The sequence below is a fragment of the Macaca nemestrina genome, chromosome 13 (assembly GCF_043159975.1).
Source record: "Macaca nemestrina isolate mMacNem1 chromosome 13, mMacNem.hap1, whole genome shotgun sequence".
NCBI classification, from domain to species: Eukaryota; Metazoa; Chordata; class Mammalia; order Primates; family Cercopithecidae; genus Macaca; species Macaca nemestrina.
Genome location: NC_092137.1, coordinates 61321877 through 61342627, shown reverse-complemented (window position 1 = coordinate 61342627; position 20751 = coordinate 61321877). Strand labels below are relative to the sequence as shown.

At 41.3% G+C, this 20751-nt stretch overlaps 1 protein-coding gene across 7 annotated transcripts in view; it reads right to left on the bottom strand.

The window, feature by feature from the left end:
• SANBR (SANT and BTB domain regulator of CSR) overlaps positions 1-20751 on the bottom strand; it is a 76413-nt gene that overhangs the window by 34948 nt on the left and 20714 nt on the right. For all 7 annotated transcript variants that reach the window (XR_011611770.1, XR_011611769.1, XR_011611768.1 and 4 more), the window contains 5 exons: positions 17547-17633; positions 17325-17435; positions 13389-13512; positions 8131-8283; positions 1727-1872 (listed from right to left, as the gene is read on the bottom strand). Coding sequence is in view for 4 of the 7 variants with exons in the window: in XM_071076765.1 (XP_070932866.1) it covers positions 1727-1872; positions 8131-8283; positions 13389-13512; positions 17325-17435; positions 17547-17633 (621 nt within the window). In the remaining 3 variants the exon portion in view is untranslated. The remainder of the gene's footprint in view (positions 1-1726; positions 1873-8130; positions 8284-13388; positions 13513-17324; positions 17436-17546; positions 17634-20751) is intronic.

Below are 20751 nucleotides of genomic sequence, written 5' to 3'. Positions count from 1 at the left end.
CGCCTGTAATCCCAGCACTTTGGGAGGCTGAGGTGGGCAGATCATGAGGTCAGGAGATCGAGACCATCTTGGTCAACATGGTGAAACCCTGTCTCTACTAAAATACAAAAAATTAGCTGGGCATGGTGGTACATGTCTGTAATCCCAGCTACTTGGGAGGCTGAGGCAGGGCAATTGCTTGAACCCGGGAGGTGGAGGTTGCAGTGAGCTGAGATTGCGATGCTGCACTCCAGCCTAGTGACAGAGTGAGACTCCACCTCAACAACAACAACAACAACAAAAGTGGGGGGGGTGGTGGCTAGGCACGGTGGCTCACGCCTGTAATCCCAGCACTTTGGGAGGCTGAGGTGGGTGGATCACGAGGTCAGGAGTTCGAGACCAGTAGTTCGAGACCAGCCTAGCTGGCATGGTGAAACCCTGTCTCTACTAAAAATACAAAAATTAGCTGGGCGTAGTGGTGGGTGGCTGTAATCCCAGCTACTCAGGAGGCTGAGGCAGGAGAATCGCTTGAAACAGGGAGGCAGAGGTTGCAGTGAGCCGAGATCGTGCCACCACACTCCAGCCTGGGCAACAAGAGCGAAACTCCAACTGAAAAAAAAAAAAAGTATTTCTTTTTTTCTTTTTGTTTTGAGACGGAGTCTCCCTCTGTCGCCCAGGCTGGAGTGCAGTGCACAATCTCAGCTCACTGCAGCCTCTGCCTCCCGGGTTCAAGCGATTCTCCTGCCTCAGCCTCCCGAATAGCTGGGATTACAGGCGCCCGCCACCATGCCTGGTTAGAAGAGACAGGGTTTCCACACATTGGCCAGGCTGGTCTCAAACTCCTGACTTCAAGTGATCGGCCTGCCTTGGCCTCCCAAAATACTGGGATTAAAGGTGTGAGCCACCACGCCCGGCTAAGAACAGCCTCTTTTAAAGTGTCCTCCAGCCTCTAACCTTACAGCCTGCTGCCATTGCAAAATGATGAACGTGACTTCAGAAATTACTGAATTTGAGGAGTTCATACTTACGGAGAGATGAACTCAACCATCAACATTTTTTTCTAGTTGTATCAATCATTCACTGATTGATACAATCAATTGGTTGATCAATTGATTGAGAGGGCCTCAAGCAAATTGGGAACCCTCACCACTCACCACCGCAAACTGGATTTAAGGTCTTAACCTTTTTAATCACCAGGGGCTCTTTTCATTTGTTTTTCCTCCCCTTGTACCTCCAGTATTTTTTTTTTTTTTTTTTGAGACGGAGTCTCGCTCTGTTGCCCAGGCTGGAGTGCAGTGGCGTGATCTCGGCTCACTGCCAGCTCTGCCTCCCGGGTTCACGCCATTCTCCTGCCTCAGTCTCCTGAGTAGCTGGGACTACAGGTGCCCACGACCATGCCCAGCTAATTTTTTGTATTTTTAGTAGAGACAGGGTTTCACCATGTTAGCCAGGATGATCTCGATCTCCTGATCTTGTGATCCGCCCACCTTGGCCTCCCAAGGTGCTGGGATTAAAGATGTGAGCCACCGTGCCCGGCCACCTTCAGTATTTTTAAGTGTTCTGCCTATCAAATAAATATCTCTCTGCTCTTATTGTAAGCTAACATATAATTTTAGTTTTCCGAAATAATGAAAACTACTTGAGGACTGACATTGCTGATTTGGGGAAGCACTATGGGATAAGGGATTCTGAAATAGGAACCGCTGAATAAAGCTATAATACAGTGTTGGGTTTTTCCACTCCTCACCTAATTGTATCTTTTGAAAAAGGCACAACAATGACATCTCTGTACTTGTGCAAATCGTCCAATATTCTAGCAATGGGACAGGATGGCAAATCTCCGCCTTCACCTTGATCACGAAGTGTAATCATGTGGTCCCTTACTTTACAACCCTGTCACATAAGAGACAATAAATTAGAGGTTAGTTTCTTATAGAACACTCCTTTAAAGATCACTGTTTTTCTTTTCTTTGCCTAGTCATATTGTCATATACATATTTTACAACTTTTTCTCAAGAAAAACATTCCTCATATAGAAAAGAGATTCAATCATAACTGTATGGCTTAACAAATACCCAAGAATACCCATATAATCACAATCCACATTAAGAATTAGAACATTGCCAACACTCCAGGAGTCCCCACAGACCCAATTCTGATCATAATGGTTTCCCTCCTCCCAACAGGTAACCTCTACCCTGGCTTGTGGTAATTACTTCCTTGCTTTTCTTTATCCCTCTGCCACTTAAGGATGCATTCCTAAACACTATAGTTTAGTTTTGTCTCACCTGTTTTGCTTGACATTATGTTTCTACTGGGTGAGGTGGCTCAAGCCTGTAATCCCAGCTCTTTGGGAGGCCGAGGTGGGTGGATTGCTTGAGCCCAGGAGTTTGAGATCAGCCTGGGCAACATGGCAAAACCCTGCCTCTAAAAGAGTAGAAAAAAATTAGCTGGGTGTGGTGGTGCATGCCTCCAGTCCCAGCTACCTCAGGAAGCTGAGGTGGGAGGATCACTTGAGCTCAGGGAGGTTGAGATTGCCATTAGCAGTGATCAGGCCATAGCACTCCAGCTTGGGTGACAGTGAAATCCTGTCTCAAAAAAAAAAGGCCAGGTGCAGTGGCTCACGCCTGTAATCCCAGCACTTTGGGAGGCCGAGGAGGGTGGATCACAAGTTCAGGAGATCGAGACCATCCTGGCTAACACAGTGAAACCCCGTCTCTACTAAAAATACAAAAAAAAAAAAAAAAAATTAGCCGGGTGTGGTGGTGGGCGCCTGTAGTCCCAGCTACTCGGGAGGCTGAGGCAGGAGAATGGCGTGAACCCGGGAGGCGGAGCTTGCAGTGAGCCGAGATCGTGCCACTGCACTCCAGCCTGGGTGACAGAGCAAGGCTCCGTCTCAAAAAAAAAAAAAAAAAAAAATTATGTTTTTATGATTCAACGATGTTATTTCATGTAATAATAACATTTGCTTTAATGTATAGTGTTTCACTGCTTGAATATACACCATTTATTTACCTCTTCTACCACTGATAGATGGGTTGTTTCTAGTTTGGGGCTACTAAAAATAATATTGCTATGAACATTCTTTTGTCTGTTTCCCAGTACACAAGTGCTCATGTGTACCAAATTATATTACCATCAGCAGTATACGAGGATTTCTGTTACTCCACATCCTTGCTAACACTTGGTCAGACATTTAAATTGTAGTCATTCTGGCTGGGCATGGTGGCTCGTCACTTTGGGAGGCCGAGGCAGGCAGATCACTTGAGGTTAAGAGTTCGAGACCAGCCTGGCCAACATGGTGAAACCCCGTCTCTAATAAAAATACAAAAATTTAGCCAGGCGTGGTGCCAGGCACCTGTAATCCAGCTACTCAGGAGGCTGAGGCATGAGAATTGCTTGAACCTGGGAGACAGAGGTTGCAGTGTGCCAACATTGTGCCACTACACTGCAGTCTGGGCAACAGAGCAAGACTCCACCTCAAAAAAAAAAAAAATTTAGTCATTCTGGTAAATGTGCATTGGTATTCATTCTGGCTTTAATTTGTACCTATCCAGTCACAAATGAGGTTGTCGTTTTCACGTTTACAGAACAACTGTTTTTTTGTCTGAAGTGCCTGTTGTCTTTCTCCTGTTTTTTTTTTTTGAGACACAGTCTTGCTCTGTTGCTAGGCTGGAGTGCAGTGGCACGATCTCACGTCAATGCAATCTCTGCCTCCTGGGTTCAAGCAATTCTCCTGCCTCAGCCTCCCAAGTAGCTGGGACTACAGGCACACACCACCACACCCAGATAATTTTTGTATTTTTATTAGAGACGGGGTTTCACCATGTTGGCCAAGGTGGTCCCGATCTCTTGATCTCATGATCTGACCACCTCGGCCTCCCAAAGTGCTGGGATCACAGGCATGAGCAACCGTGCCCAGCCGGGATACAAGCAACATATATATCAACAAAAGATTCATCATATATATATTTTGGTTTTTTTGAGATAGAGTCTTGCTCTGTCACCCAGGCTGAAGTGCAATGGTCTGATCTTGGATCACTGCAACCTCCGCTTCCTGGATTCAAGCGATTCTCCTGCCTCAGCCTCCCGAGTAGCTGGGATTATAGGCACCCACCATAATGCCCAGCTAATTTTTGTATTTTCAGTAGAGACAGCGTTTTCCCCATATTGGCCAGGCTGGTCTTGAACTCCTGACCTCAGGTGATCCGCCCATCTCGGACTCCCAAAGTGCTGAGATTACAGGCATGAGCCACCCCGTGCCTGGCCTATATATATATATATATATAATTTTTTTTTTTTTTTCAGACAGTGTCTTGATTTGTTGCCCAGGCTAGAGTGCAGTGGCGTGATCTTGGCTCACTGCAAGCTCCACCTCCCAGGTTCACACCATTCTCCTGCCTCAGCCTCCTGAGTAGCTGGAACTATAGGCGCCCACCACCACGCCCAGCTAATTTTTTGTATTTTTAGTAGAGAAGGGGCTTCACTGTGTTAGCCAGGATGGTCTTGATCTCCTGACCTCATGATCCGCCCGCCTCAGCCTCCCAAAGTGCTGGGATTACAGGCGTGAGCCACCATGCCCGGCTGATATATTTTTTTAAAGATGCCTACAAAGAAATATATTTTGCTCGAAACGATGTGGAAATGTGATAGCTAAAATGGAAACAAACTAACCACAAATGTAAATTTGCGGTTACAAATTAATGAGGTTAAAAATTAATGTGGTTAGAAGGAAATGTAAAGACTAAAAAATCATGTTACTGAAAAAAACATAATAGTAATGATGAATTAATGAAATATCTTGGGTCTAGCAAAGTAATCTAATTTTGCTTAACGTCTCATGCCCAATTTAAGTATCTTTGTTTGTAAAATGTATAACTAAAACTTTAAGAATAAATGTTATGTAAGTAATCTATTACCTCACCGATAAAACTTTTAAGTAATCAAAGTTGGTAACGGATTGCAAATACAAGAAAACGAATCCAGTTTAAATTCCATGACCCATCATTCAGTAACATTCACGCCAATATCCCAGATTCCTTGCCCCTAAATTTCATCATCCCCATCTGGCAAAATCTTAACTCTAGATGAACTCAACTACCCATTTTCTTCCTGCCTGTACTCATGCAGCCAAGGGTTACTGGAGAGAGTGATATAAACAGGCATGATGAATTATCTTGTGAACTTATGACTGCCAATCTCCAGTGAGCTCTCAAACTTCCTGGCAATATACATTTTCTCTGGAAAATTCACTCTTCTATTTTTCAAAATACTATTTCAAACCTTCCATACTTCCCTCAAACCTTGGAACCTTCCCTTTTCCCTCTTATTCTTAGTGGATGGCTTAATCTTCTACTTTTTAGAGAACAGAAAAAGCATTGGATTGGAATAAGTTATCAACTAAATGACAAAAACACAATTTTACTAATATCTACAACCATTCTACTCTTCTCTCCTGTTGTAATAGAGGAGCTGTCCACCCTCTTGTTGAAATTAATACCACTAAATGTGGTTAAGGTCCCACCCTACCCTGCCTTCTCACCTTATACCATCAACCTCTCCTTCTTAGCTGGATCCTTCCCACTGACTTTTAAAAGGTTCTCTCGTATCAAAACAGAAACAAGGTCAGGCATGGTGGCTCACGCCTGTATTCCCAGCACTTTGGGGGGCCCAGATGGGCGGGTCATTTGAGGTGAGGAGTTTGAGACCAGCCTGGCCAATATGGTGAGACTCCATCTCTACTAAAAATACAAAAATTAGCCAGGCATGGTGGCACGTGCCTGTAATTCCAGCTACTTGGGAGGCTGAGGCAGGAGAATCGCTTGAGCCCGGGAGGCAGAGATTGCAGTGAGCCGAGATCGTGCCACTGCATTCCAGCCTGGACAACAGTGAGACTCCTTCTCAAACAAACAAACAAAAAACAACCCCCAAAACACTAAACAAATATTCATAACTTAAATTACTAATCTATCTCCTCCCTTTCTCAAATTTCCCAAAAGAGATGTCATATATACTGTTCCCATCTGTTAATCTCTCACTCATTTCTCAACCCATACAAACCTGGCTTCTGGATCTAGCACTCCACCAAAACAGCTGTTCACACCTATGAATTCCCTGTCACTAAGGCCAAAGGACACAGTTCTTTCATTATTTTATTTGACCTCTTAGCCATACTAGGCACCACAGTCCACTCCTCTTTCTTTAATATTACTCCCTCAACATCCTCAATTTTTCTCCTATCATTCTGGCTGCCCCTGACCATTCTCCTTTGCAGGCTCATGCTGCTTCATCCAGCCATAGCTGTAGTTTCCCTCTGCTCTTCATATGCTCACCTATACCTGCTGGCTTTAACTATCATCTATTGCAAGAAAACTTATGAGTTATTATCTCCAGCCTAACCACTTGTCTGAGCTCCAAAACTCATATATCTAACGGCCTCTGTCTGGTTATCTCAGAAAGCACCTCAAACTCAAAATATCCAAACAGAACTCATGAGTCTCTCAAAACCTGATTTCCGTCTGCTGCTTCCTCTTCAGTGAATAGCACCACCAGCTATCCAGTAGCACCAACAAGAAACTGAGTCATCCTTCCCCCTCTCCCTCTGCAATACAATCTGTCAGATAATTTCAGTTTCACCTCTTAAATATTAAATTCATCCACTTCTCTTAATCTTCACTGCTCTGGTACCATCATCTCTCTCTAAGACTACTATGATAACTTCCTTTTGTACGTGATTCCACTGACTACCCCTCAAGTGTGCATTCTCCACACTGCAACTGATATTTTCAAAATGGAGATAAAAGAAAAACTTGAACATGGCTTATGACACCCTGCTCCAGCATGGACTGACACCTACCTACCTCTCCAGACTTGTCTTGAACTATGCATGTTTTCTACGACAGCCTCAGGTTGTCAGTCTCTTTTACTCACTGTGTTCCTTCTGACCTTGCTGTTCTGACTAGAACACTCTTTCCCTTCCTCTTCACCTCACATACTCCTATGAATCCTTCAGATCTCAACTTAATGCCAACTCCTTTGAGGATTTCCTTGACATCTATGGCTGAATGATACCAGCCTATTATAGACATTTAGGGCCCTGTATGTGTCTTCAAACATTTATTTGGGTGCTTTTTTCCTTTTGGTATTACTGCCTCAGCTATAAGTTCCACAAGGGCATAAATGATCCAATTTTACATGCTATCCTCCGCCTTGCACAGTGTATGGCACATCTTTGGTGCTTTGTAAGTATTTTTTGTGTGGATGATGATAAAGAGCTTTAGGTTCCTTTCATTCACACATGACATTTAATTACAGAACATTTTCAAAAGTGTTTGTGATCAGAGAATCTAACCTACAGCAATACTCACACATTGCATCAATATATATGTGCAAGGATATTCACTGCAACACAGTAATACCATCAGTCTAGAAACCACCTAAATGTTCATTAATAGGAGAATGGTTAAATTGTGATATATACATAGCTTGGAATATTATACAGCAGTTAAATAAAATAGCACAGAAAGATACCCTAGTTACGTTGTTGAGTAAAAAAGGCAAATTACAGAATATTATTAGTATGATCTGGTTTCCAAAACAAAAAATCATATATAAGTCTGGGTGTGGCGGCTCACACCTGTAATCCCAGCACTCTGGGAGGCCAAAGCAGGTAGATCGCTTCAGTTCATGAGTTCGAGACCAGCCTGGGCAACATGGCGAAACCCCGTCTCTAACAAAAATACAAAAAATTACTGAGTATGGTGGCGTGTGCCTGGAGTCCCAGCTACTCGGAAGGCTGAGGTGGGAGGATTGTTTGAGCCTGGGAGGCAGAGGCTGGAGTGAGCCGAGATGGCACCACTGCACTCCAGCCTGGGCGACAGAGGGAGACCCCATCTTAAAAAACAAAAAACAAAAACCTCGAAAAAACAAAAAAAATATATAATTTGTGCCTGAAAGGTACAAAAGAAGGTCTGAAAGGAAACCATTAACAGTGATTATCTCTAAGAAGAGATGGAAAATGGGAGAGTGTTATAAAGAGGAACTTCTTCTTCCTATACTTATTTATGTATTGTTGGAAGTCTTTTATACATTAATGTATTACTGTTATACTTTAAAAACTGTAGCTACAAAAGAGCAATATTCAAAATTCACCTTTGTAAGCTGAGTAGGATCAAACCGAAGAATCTTTTGGTTACAACAGGGATAAATTCCAGTGCCAACAGTATTCAATGAACTTGCTGCAGTAGGATAAACCACTGTTTCTGAGTGGTACTGACAATGTGAAAATTCAATACAGAGAAAGGCCTAAGAAAGAAATAGATAAAATCAACTACTATTTCCACAACAAAATTATACATTTCAAAAATACTTAAGACCAAATATTATATGTTCCATTTATATGAAATATGCAGAAAAAGCCAATCTATACAGACACAAAATAGATCAGTGGTTGCCAGGGGTGGAAGGTTATAATGTGGAATAGCAGCAAATGGGCACAAGGGATCTTTTTGAGGTGATAGAAATGTGCTAAAATTGGATGATGGTGATGACTGTACAACTCTAAATTTACAAAAAAAAAAAAGTGAACTGCAGATTTAAAAAGAGTAAATTCTGAACACAACCTAACTTAAAAAATAAAAATAAAAAAATAAAATGAGTAAATTTCATGGCGTGTAATTCCACCTGAATAAAGCTATTAGAGAGCAAAAAATGAAATCACCTTAAGCAAAATTCAGATGAATTAAACTAATCTTGATATACATTCAATTTTACAATTGATCAATCACCTCAAATGTTTTCCAAAGAAAAATAAAATTTTGCTTCATTTGGTTATTCCTTGATGCATTTTTTTTTGAGATGGAATCTCGCTCTATTACCCAGGCTGGAGTGAAGTGGTGCCATCTCGGCTCACTGCAACCTCCACCTCTCAGATTCAAGCGATTCTCCTGCCTCAGCCTGCCGAGTAGCTGGGATTACAGGCACGCACCACCATACCGGGCTAATTTTTCTATTTTTAGTAGAGACAGGGTTTCGCCATGTTGGTCAGACTGGTCTTGAACTTTTGACATCAGGTGATCCGCCTGCCTTGGTCTCCCAAAGTGCTGGGATTACAGGCATGAGCCACCATGCCTGGTCCCTTGATGCATTTTTAAGGTAAATATTTAGCATCAGTATTAATAAAAACTATGACGTAACTTTGAATCATTGGCTTTGAAAACTTTGATAAAAGCTTATCAAGGTTTAATTGTCAAATTAACCATCAGGTTTCAATTGTTTATAAGTTGGTAAAATAGGGCCAGGTGTGATGGTACACACCTGTCACTCCAGCTACTAGGGAGGCTGAGGCAGAAGGACTGCTTAAACCTAGGAATTTGAGGCCAGCCTGGGCAATGTAGCAAGATCCCATCTCAGGAAAAAAGAAGAAGAAAAAAAAGAACATGGTGCAAGCACTGTCTTAGTGGAGTTTCAGTGGACACAGGTGCTGCTTGCAATGGGAAAGACCACTGGGCTAGGCAGCTGGGGGCTGGCGGGTAGACAGAGGTTATGCCACCAGCTCTGAGAAAAGGTTGGTAGGGATGGACCCTGAGTCCCAGAAGTTGGTTTGGAGAGGGAAACTGAGGCTCTGAGTGGTGAAATTATTGGATCCAGAGATACTGTGGGGCTCTGAAGGTTGGATTCTGTTAGCCTTGTGGGCTAGGGAGAGCATCCTTGAGTAGATGATATCTTACTCAGATCTAGAGGGGACAAGACTTTTGGGCCTGTGCAGGGGGCACCATTGGTGGGTGATGATAATGTTGGGTTTTGAAGGCAGGAGACCTTGAGAAGGCAAAACCATTTTATCTGGAAAGAAAGGAAGGGGATGTTGGGCTTTTGTGTCATGGGTGGGGGAGCCATTGGGAGGGCAATTCCATTAGCCAGTGGGAGGTAGAAAATTTGTAAGAAATACCATGCCAGGGGACTGGGGAAAGACCCCAGATGTCATTGCTTCTGGGTGGAGATTCTGTGTGAGTGGCGGTGGTGTATCCTAAAAGGGGGCAGTACCACTGGATGATTAAGGGCGGTCCCACAAGGCCTGGGGTGAAGAAAGACCTGAATGGGTAATACCATTAATCTCTGTCGGGGAAAGGACCAGAAAAGGTGAAAAAGTGATACCTTGGACTGGATGGAGGGGAGATCGCTGGGCTTTTGGGAGGTACCCTGACTGGTACTCTGATCACTTGTTTCTTTTTTGGGGGGGCTCTGAGATGGCATGAAAAGCTATAGCATCGTACCAGGAGCGGGCCCTTGTTAAGAGAGTTCCTCACTCGGGGAGACTTTAAGAAGGGAAACCCTGAATAGGGTCCTGTCAGGGGAGAAGGGACTCTGAGTGAGAACAGGTTAAAAAAAACAAGTTAGTAAGATAATTCAAATAAAAACACAACATTAATAATTCTAAGCACTGATCTGTTTTTTCTATTTATATTATGATGTACTGAAGTTGCTGAGATTTGATAAGCACTGATCTTTAACATAAATGCATTAAAGAATAGTCTATAATTCAGAATTTTTAGTTGTCTATAATTCAGAAATTTTAGTGTTAGTTTCAATTATGATGTTCACATAATGGTTTTTAATTTTAAAAATTTGAGAACTTATAAAAACTATAAGGTGCACATTCTCTTATATACAATATTCTGCATACAAACTATTTTATGAGTTTATGAACTCTATAATAAATATTCAATATCAATCAATATTCAATTTGCTGTAAAGGAGAGGAAAATAATCTCTCAAAGTTTCCGCATTCTGACATGTTGAGCAAGTCAGATTTTAGAAGCTTGATATCCTTGATTGTAAGTGACACTCTGATTGTGAGGAGGACCTTTACATACCTATTAGATTAACAAAAAAAATCCAAACCTGACAATATCAATTGCTACTGAAATGTGGGGCAACTCTCATACGTAGCTGGTAGAAATGCAAAATGATTCTGGGACTTTGGAAAACCGTTAGGCACGGCGAGTGTTAAACCACCACACAAACCAGCAATCCTACTCCTAGGTAATAAGAAAGAAGAGAGGCCAGGCATAATGGCTCAGGCCTGTAATCCCAGTACTTTGGGAGGCCGAGGCAGGCAGATCACCTGAGGTCATGAGTTCAAGACCATCCTGGCTAACACAGTGAAACCCCATTTCTACTAAAAATACAAAAAATTAGCCGGGTGTGTTGGCATGTGCCAGCAATCTCAGCTACTCGGGAGGCTGAGACAGGAGAATCGCTTGAACCCGGGAGGTGGAGGTTGCAGTGAGCCAAGATGGCGCCATAGCACTCCAGCTTAGGCAAAAAGAGTGAAACTCCATCTCAAGAAAAAAAAAAAAAAAGAGAGAAATAGATACATCCAAGATAAATAAAATCCTATGTTCACAGAAAAACCTATATGAAAATGTTTATAGCAGCTTTCTTCATAATGGCCCCACACTAGAACACTACAAACATCCTCCACCTGGTGAATGTCTGAACATACTGTGATATAGTCATACAACAGATTACTACTTAGCCATAAAAAATAACAAACTAATTTATGAAACAACATCATGAATAGATTTTATATCCATTTTTCGAAGTGAAAGAAGCTAGATTCAAAAAGCTAAATGCTATATGATTCTACTTATATGACGTTCTGGAAAAGGCAAAACTAAATATATATAAACAGAACAGTGGTTACCAGAGGCTAGGGTGGGGGAATGAATTGACTACAGAGGGGCACAAAGAAATTTCTTTTAGGATGATGTGTTACATGCTTTGATTGCAGAGGTAGTTATACAATTGTATGCATTGTCGAAGGTCACAAAAAGGATGAATTTTACTGTATATAATACTTCAACAAACCTTTTTAAAATTGTGGTAATGTAGAACCCATCGAGTGGGACCTTAAACAGTTTAAAATCCCAATCTGAAGATTCTGACAGGCTGTTCTTCCTTCCCTCTATTGAAAATCATCACGCAAATGAGAGAGGAAAAGTACTGGGGAGAGGAAAACTTCAGGGATTCAAAAGAAATTATTTGTCGAGAACGCTACATTTCTACATAAGATTAATTAGGAATGAGTGTGACTTAGAAAAACCTATTTATTCCATAAAAGGGTTTATTATAGGTTCCTACAAATAGCAAGTTTTCTTATGCTTTTATTATAAACATTAATAAAAAACAAAAACTTTTTGGGAACAAAATTGTTATAACAACAAAGGCACACATCAATAGCATCCTATCTGCAAAGGTGCTTCTGAATTTCTATAGAAATATATAGAACATCAGAGAAAATAGTTTGGCTGGAAACAAGTGAAGGCAATAAGGACTTTTTTTATATAATTGTTTTCATTGAAAAACTGGATTTGATCACTTAAAACCAGTGAGGTTTTTTTTTTTTTTTTTTTTTTGAGATGGAGTTTCCCTCCTTCCCAGACTGCAGTGCAATGGTGCAATCTCGGATCACCGCGACCTCTGCCTGCCGGGTTCAAGCGATTCTCCCGCTTCAGCACCCTGAGTAGTTGGGATTACAGGCATGTACCACCACGCCTGGCTAATTTTGTATTTTTAGTAGAGATGCGGTTTCTCCATGTCGGTCAGGCCGGTCTCGAATTCCTGAACTCCGGTGATCCACCTGTCTCGACCTCCCAAAGTGCTGGGATTACAGGCATGAGCCATCATGCTCGGCCAAAACGTGTTACTTTTCTAAACATTCAACAAGTCTTTGATTGTTTCAGGAATGGAAATAAAAAAAAAGAGAAAGAAGAAACATGTCAAGAGATATGAAGCCAGATGCAAAAAACATTTAGCAGCACCCTTGCTTTTGCCACTAGTTTTATTTTTTATTTTATTTTATTTTTGAGATAGAGTCTTGCTCTGTCGCCCAGGCTAGAGGGCAGTGGCGCAATCTTGGCTCACTGTAACCTCTGCCTCCCAGGTTCAAGTGATTCTCCCGCCTCAGCCTCCCAAATAGCTGGGACTACAGGCACGTGCCACCACACCCGGCTAATTTTTCGTATTTTTACAAGAGATGGGGTTTCACCATGTTAGACAGGATGGTCTTGATCTCCTGACCTCGTGATCCACCCACCTCAGCCTCCCAAAGTGCTGGGATTACAGGCGTGAGCCACCGCACCAGGCCTAGTTTTATTTTTTTAAGAGATGGAGTCTCACTATGTTGCCCAGGCTGGTCTTGAGCTCCTGGGCCAAAACGATCTGCCTGCCTCGGCCTCTAAATGTGCTGGGATTACAGGCATGAGCCACCATGCCCAGCTGCCACTAGTTTCTTTAAAAAGATGTTGGATATTGTCCAAACACGTTTAAATACATTGATTAAACAGCAGATATCAAAAGAATATTGCTCTCAATATTTGCAGAGCAGGATACTAAAAAAAAAAACTTACCTGATAACATCTTGAACAAGTCAGCCAGTTGATTGTTCCCCACAATCGCCAGTATACATCTCTCCAAGATTTTAATTCTTCAAAAAGACTATTCAAATACTCATGAACATCCCATGTCTTATCTCTGGGGAAAGAGCCTCAATTTTACAAGAAAGTGACATAAATGATTTGCTTTATTTATTTATTATCTTTTTTGAGATGGAGTTTCGTTCTTGTCACCCAGGCTGGAGTGCAATGGCATGATCTTGGCTCACTGCAACCACCACCTCCAGGATGCAAGCAATTCTCCTGCCTTGGCTTCCCAACTAGCTGGGATTACAGGCGTGTGCCACCACACCCGGCTAATTTTGTATTTTCAGTAGAGACAGGGTTTGTATATTTGGTGGACAACAGGAAAAGGTATGAATTATTTGAATATCAAATTATTTTGCAAAGCTAGATATAGGATTACAAATTAAATATAGTTTGAACAGGCCAACAGTTGGGAATTAGGCATATGTTAAATGGAAGCTTTATTCTAAATGCATATGTTATAGGACTGGTGATTCTAGACATTAGAATCATTAATGTATTTGTACATTTCATTAACGTATTAGTATTTTACACTATTTTCAAGTATTTTTTAGTAATTGAGCGATACAGAATATACAATCAGGTCTTGGTAATATAGATTTTTTAATTAAATAATATAAAGTTAAAAAATAGCAAAGGCTCAAAACCATATTTGCTATGGTCATAAGCAACTCAAGTTTGTTTTTTTTGTTGTTATTGTTGTTTTGTTTTGTTTTTGAGACAGGGTCATACTCTGTCACCCAGCCTGGAGTGCAGTGGTGCAATCATCATAGTTTATTGGCAACCTCAAACTCCTTGGTTCAAGTGATCCTCCCACCTCAGCCTCCTAAGTAACTGGGATTACAGGTATGTGTCATCACACCTGGCTAATTTTTTTTTTTTTTAGACCCAGTTTCACTCTTTTGCCCAGGCTGGAGTGAAGTGTCATGATACTGGCTCACTGCAACCTCTGCCCTGACGGGTTCAAGCGATTCCTCTGCCTCAGCCTCCCGAGTAGCTGGGATTACAGGTGCATGCCACCATGCCTGGCTAATTTTTGTATTTTTAGTAGAGACGGGATTTTACCACGTTGGCCAGGCTGGTCCCGAACTCTTGACCTCAGGTGATCCACCCGCCTCAGCCTCCCAAAGTGCTAGGATTACAGGCATGAGCTACTGTGCCAAACCTACACCTGGCTAATATAAAAAATTTTTTGTAGAGAAGGGGGTCTCGCTATGTTGCCCAGGCCGGTCTTAAACTCCTGCCCTGAAGCAGTCCTCCTGACTCAGCCTCCCAAACTGCTGGGATTATAGACCTGATTCTTTTAAGTCTTTATTTCAGTCTTTTCTAACTTTGCCGGCTTTGTGCTTAGCTCAAAAATAAAATGTCATGATGTTATTACAAATTACACAGGCACATTTGTCTTAAAAGTAATTTTAGGTCAGAGGGGTTTACTCAGGAGGCTGAGGCTGAGGCAGAAGAATCATTTGAACCTGGGAGGTGGAGGTTGCAGTGAGCCAAGATTGCGCCATTGCACTCCAGCCTGGGCAACAGAGTGAGACTCTATCTCAAAAAAAAAATTAATTTAAAAACAATTTTTTAAATGTATACATCTGCCAGGAATGGTGGCTCACACCTGTAATCCTAGCACTTTGAGAGGCTGAAGTGGGAGGACTGCTTGAGGCCTGCGCCAGTAGTTGAAGACCAGCCTTGGCAACACAGTGAAACCCTGTGCGCGCACACACACACACACACACACAATTGCCAGGTTGCCAGGCATGGTGGTGCGCAACCATGGTCCCAGCTCAGGAGGCTGATATGGGAGCCTTGAGAGTCCAGGAGTTCAAGGCTGCAGTGAGCTATGATCGCACCACTGCATTCTAGCCTGAGCAACAAAGACTGTCTCTTAAAAAAAAAAAAAAAAAAAAAAAGTATACATCAACTGCTGACATGTAGGAAACTACTTTGAATAAAACAATAAAAATGGATGTTGAGGTTAGTATCAATTACTTTTTCACATACTACTAATAGGTGTGTGTATATATATATATATATATATATGAAATTTAACATTTGTGGGGTTTCTTTCATAACAGTGCATGCTATAAATTTGTAATATAGAAAAAAGAACAAAAAGAAAATTAAAATCATCCGTAATACTATCACTGAAAGGTAACACCACAATTAATGTTTTAGTGAACATCCTATTTTTTTAACCACTAACAACTTTTATGTATGTATATACTTTTTTATAACTTTGTTTTTAAGAAACAGGGTCTTGCTCTGTTGTCCAGACTTCAGTTCAGTGGTATGCTCCTAGTTCATTGCAACCTCAAACTCCCGGGATCAAATGATCCTCCTGCCTCAGACTCCTAGCTAGGATTACCATGCTCAGCTAATTTTTAATTTTTTTTGTAGAGATGGGGTCTGGCTATATTGCCCAGGCTGGTCTCAAACTCCTGGCCCTCAAGTAATCCTCTCACCTCAGCCTCCCAAAATGCTGAGAATACAGGCAAGAAGATCTCTTGAGCCCAGGAGTTCAAGGCTGCGGTGAGCTATAATCACACCTCTGCGTTTCAGCCTGAATGATACTGGATGAAGGATGTTGTCAAAGAACACACATTTTGAGGTTTCTGCCTCCTGAGACATTATACCAAGTTACAACACCCACCCTCAACTCAGAATGAGAACTTGTTTTGAACACAAAGAGAAATACGTATTATGTATTTATTTATTTTACTGTTTTGAGACGGAATTTAACTTGTGTTGTCCAGGCTGGAGTGCAATGGCGTGATCTCAGCTCACTGCAACCTCCGCCTCCTGGGCTCAAGCGATTCTCCTGCCTTGGTCTCCCAAGTAGCTGGGGTTACAGGTGTGCACCACCATGTCCGGCTAATTTTTATTTTATTTGTTTAGTTTTTTGAGACGGAGTCTTGCTCTGTCGCCAGGCTGGAGTACAGTGGCATGATCTCGGCTCACTGCAACCTCCGCCTCCTGGGTTCAAGTGAGTCCCCTGCCTCAGCCTCCCAAGTAGCTGAGACTACAGGCGTCTGCCACCATGCCCGACTAGTTTTTTGTATTTAGTAGAGACAGGGTCTCACCACAGTGGTCAGGCTGGTCTCGAACTCCTGACCACAGGTGATCCACCTGCCTTGGCCTCCCAAAGTGCTGGGATTACAGGTGTAAGCCACAGCGTCCAGCCTATATATTAATGAAATACTGACAAAGTATGAAGAACAAATAGATGACAGAAAATACAATGCTAAAGACAATTTTCCCCACCAAAATTTACCAGAAAGTAAATTTGGTTTTCTTGTAAAATTCAATATAACATTTGTACAGATAACTAAAATCTGTTAGTGAAAAGACAGCATTTTAAAGGCACTAACCAGAATACCTTTCAAGATTAACATACAAAATTTTTTATCATTTTAATGTTTAAAACATTATGACATTTACCCAGTAAATAAAATGTACTAACTACTACCTTGTTTTGAAAGTATTTTTCTAAATGAAAGTTGGATCACACGCAAAAAAGATGTTATCCCATTCCTTATAAAAGTAGTTATATTTTTATAAATATGCACTTTGGGAGGCTGAGGTGGGTGAATCACGAGGTCAGGAGTTCGAGACCAGCCTGGTCAACATAGTGAAATCCCATCTCTACTAAAAATACAAAATTAGCTGGGTGTCGTGGCACGCACCTGTAGTCCCAGCCACTCAGGAGGCTGAGGCAGGAGAATCACTTGAACCTGGGAGGGGGAGGTTGCAGTTAACCAAGACCACGCCATTGCATGCCAGCCTGAGTGACAGAGTAGAACTCCGTCTCCAAAACAACAACAACAACAAATACATATATAAAAATATATTTTATCTTCACGACACCTTATGTGAATATAGACAATATTTCCATGTCGATCCACATTGATTTTTCCAGGAATGCAAGGAATTCTTCTTTCTGTTTCTTTTGTTAAAAGTTTCTTACACAAACAGCATCTATAAACAAAGAAAATACAAAAAACATCCAGGAAGAAGAATGTAAATGTAGTAAATTACAGAATATAGCTGCATTATAAAGCATATCAAAGAAAAAACATGTTAGCATACCTATACAAGGTTGCTGCATTACTCCGAGAATCTGGATTCAAGTACTCAGGATCAAACAGTCTTTCAATCTTCTTACAAAAAAGTTTGCTATTAACAACAAATGATCAAAATATTAATTTTCTACATTTACTTTATAATGATGAAAATAAACAAACCAATCTGTGCATTTGTAAAATAAGATTAATAAATCCTTAGTGGCTCTCTTTGGGAGTTTGTAACATATTTTTAGTGTTCTAAGTAAATAAACAACAGTTTATCATTATCTAAGTAAATAAAATTAAGCAGTTCTGATGAAAACTGCTTGATCAATCAATCATCTATTTTCTCATAAAAAATAAGATTGATAAATAGCTACCTTTTAGTCATTTTTAAATTGTATTTATTTATTTATTTATTTATTTATTTATTTATTTATTTATTTTTTGAGATGGAGTCTCACTGTGTTGCCCAGGCTGGAGTGCAACGGTGCGATCTCTGCTCACTGCAACCTCTGCCTTCTGGGTTCAAGCGATTTTTCTGTCCCAGCCTCCCGAGTAGCTGGGACTACAGGCGTGCACCACCACGCCCAGCAAATTTTTTGTATTTTTAGTAGAGACGCGGTTTCACCATGTTGCCCAGGATAGTCTTGATCTCTTGACCTCGTGATCCACCCGCGTTGGCCTCCCAAAGTGCTGGGATTACAGGCGTGAGCCACCGCATCCGGCCTTATTTTATTTTGTTAGAGACAGGGTCTTGCTCCATCACCCAGGCTGGAGTGCAATGCTGCCTCAGACTCCTGGGCCTCAAACTCCTGGGCTCAGGTCATCTCCCACATCAGCCTCCCAAGTAGCTAGGACTACTGTGTGCCACCACACTCAGTTAATTAAAAAAAAAAAAAAAATCTGTAGAGATTGGGGCTGGCTATGTTGCCCAGGCTGGCCTCAGACTTCTGGCCTTCAAGTAATCCTCCTGCTTTGGCCTCCCAAAGTCCTGAGATTACAGGCTTGCACCACCTTGCCTGGCCTCTTTTAGTCCTTTGTTACTGGAATATCCCACATTAAAGATTTTGAGAATTTAACAACCCAGGCCTACCAATAACTAGATATATGATCTTTAGCAACTACTTAACCTCTTTGAACCTTGTTTTCTCAACTATAAAGTGTGGTTAGTATGTCCAATCTCATAAAGTTTTATGAGTGTTAAGTGATGTTTTTAAAGAGTACTAGATATAGTGTTAAGCATTCAATAAATGTTAATTGTTATTATGCATAACTGAAGTTGAGTCTTCTAAGCATGTCTTTAATTCTAAATGTATATCCTACCTGTCTCCATTTTTCCTTGTGTAATGTCTTCTGTTATTAAAAGTCAAATCTGGATTTAGAATTCCATTCCTGTTTTCAATTATTTAGCTCTTGGATAATTCCTCTCTGTCTCATTCCCCTTAAGGAATAAACTTTTTTTTTTTTTCTTTTGAGACGGAGTCTCACTCTGCTAGGCTGCAGTGCAGTGGCACGATCTCGGCTCACTGCAAGCTCTGCCTCCCGGGCTCACGCCATTCTCCTGCCTCAGCCTCCCAAGTAGCTGAGACTACTGGCACCCACCACCACGCCCGGCTAATTTTTTTTTTGTACATTTAGTAGAGACGGGGTTTCACTGTATTAGCCAGGATGGTCTCAATCTCCTGACCTCATGATCCACCCACCTCAGCCTCCCAAAGTGCTGGGATTACAGGCGTGAGCCACTGCGACCAGCCAGGATTAAATTCTTGAATAATCCTCTGAATTATTAATTTATTCCTAATGGATCATTCTGATCATATAAACATAATCTAGTATCTCCCTTCCTAAAAAAACAAAAAATCCTCTCTTGAGCCTACCTACCCCTAATAGATACTGCCAATTTTTTCAGCAATCATTCAAAGTAAAACATCTGGAAAAAAGTTTTCTAAATCCACTTGGTCACATTTCTGTCCCCATCTTACTCTATGTGACAGCAGCATTCCACGTATTTGGTCACTTAATCATCATCTTCCTTTGGAAACCTTCTTTCCTTCTGCCTTCCTTTCTACTTCACTGGCTCCTCCTTCTCAGGCTCTTAACTGGCTACTTCTCCTCTGGTGAATCTAAATATTCGGTAGCTTTTATCAATACTATCTTGCTAACAATTAAAAAATGAAATAAATTAGAGTAGCACTTACAATAGCACCAACAATATTAAATACCTAAGAATTCTTAAGTTTAATTTTAAAAAGGAGGTTGGGTATGGTGGCTCACACCTGTAATTCCAAAACTTTGGAAGGTCAAAGTGGGAAGATGCTTGAGCCCAGGAGTTTGAGGCTGCAGTAAGCCATGACTGTACGTACCACTACACTCCAGCCTGGGTGACTGAGCAAGACCCTGTCTCAAAAATTAAAATAAAATAAATAAAAAAAGGAAAAATATCTCTACACTGAAAACTACAAGACATTGGCGAAATAAATTCAAATTAATGGAAGGTTATACCATATTCATGGATTGAAAGACACAGTATTATTAAAACGTTAAATCTAACTAAATTGATCTACAGATTACATGAATCCCAAATTCTAGCATGTTTATGTGTTTGTGAGAAAGAGAAAATGGGTAAGCTGATTATCAAATTTATATAGAAATGCCAAAAACTTAATAGAGAACACTACAATCTTGAAGATAGGCAAAACTTGAGAATTTAAATTACCAGATGCCAAAAATTATTATAAGGCTATCATAATTAAGACAGTGTGTTGCCTGGGTGTAGTGGCTCATGTCTGTAATCTCAGCACTTTGGGAGGCCAAGGCGGGTGGATCACCTGAGGTCAGGAGTTTGAGACCAGCCTGGCCAGCATGGTGAAACCCCATCTCTACTAAAAATACAAAAATTAGCTGGGTGTGGTGGTGGGTGCCTATAATCCCAGCTACTTGGGAGGCTGAGGCAGAATTGCTTGAACCCGGGAGGCGGAGGTTGCAGAGAGCTGAGATCTCATGATTGCACTCCAGCCTGGGTGACAAGAGTGAAACTCTGTCTCAAAAAAAAAAAGACAGTGTGACAGTGTGCTACTGATACAAGGATAGACAAAGAAATCAACAGAACAAAAAGGACAATTCAGAAACATATAGTAAACGTACCACTGCAATTCAGTGGGGGAAAGGATGGTCTTTTTAACATATGGTATTGTGTCAACTAGATATCTATTTGAGAAAAAAAGAAA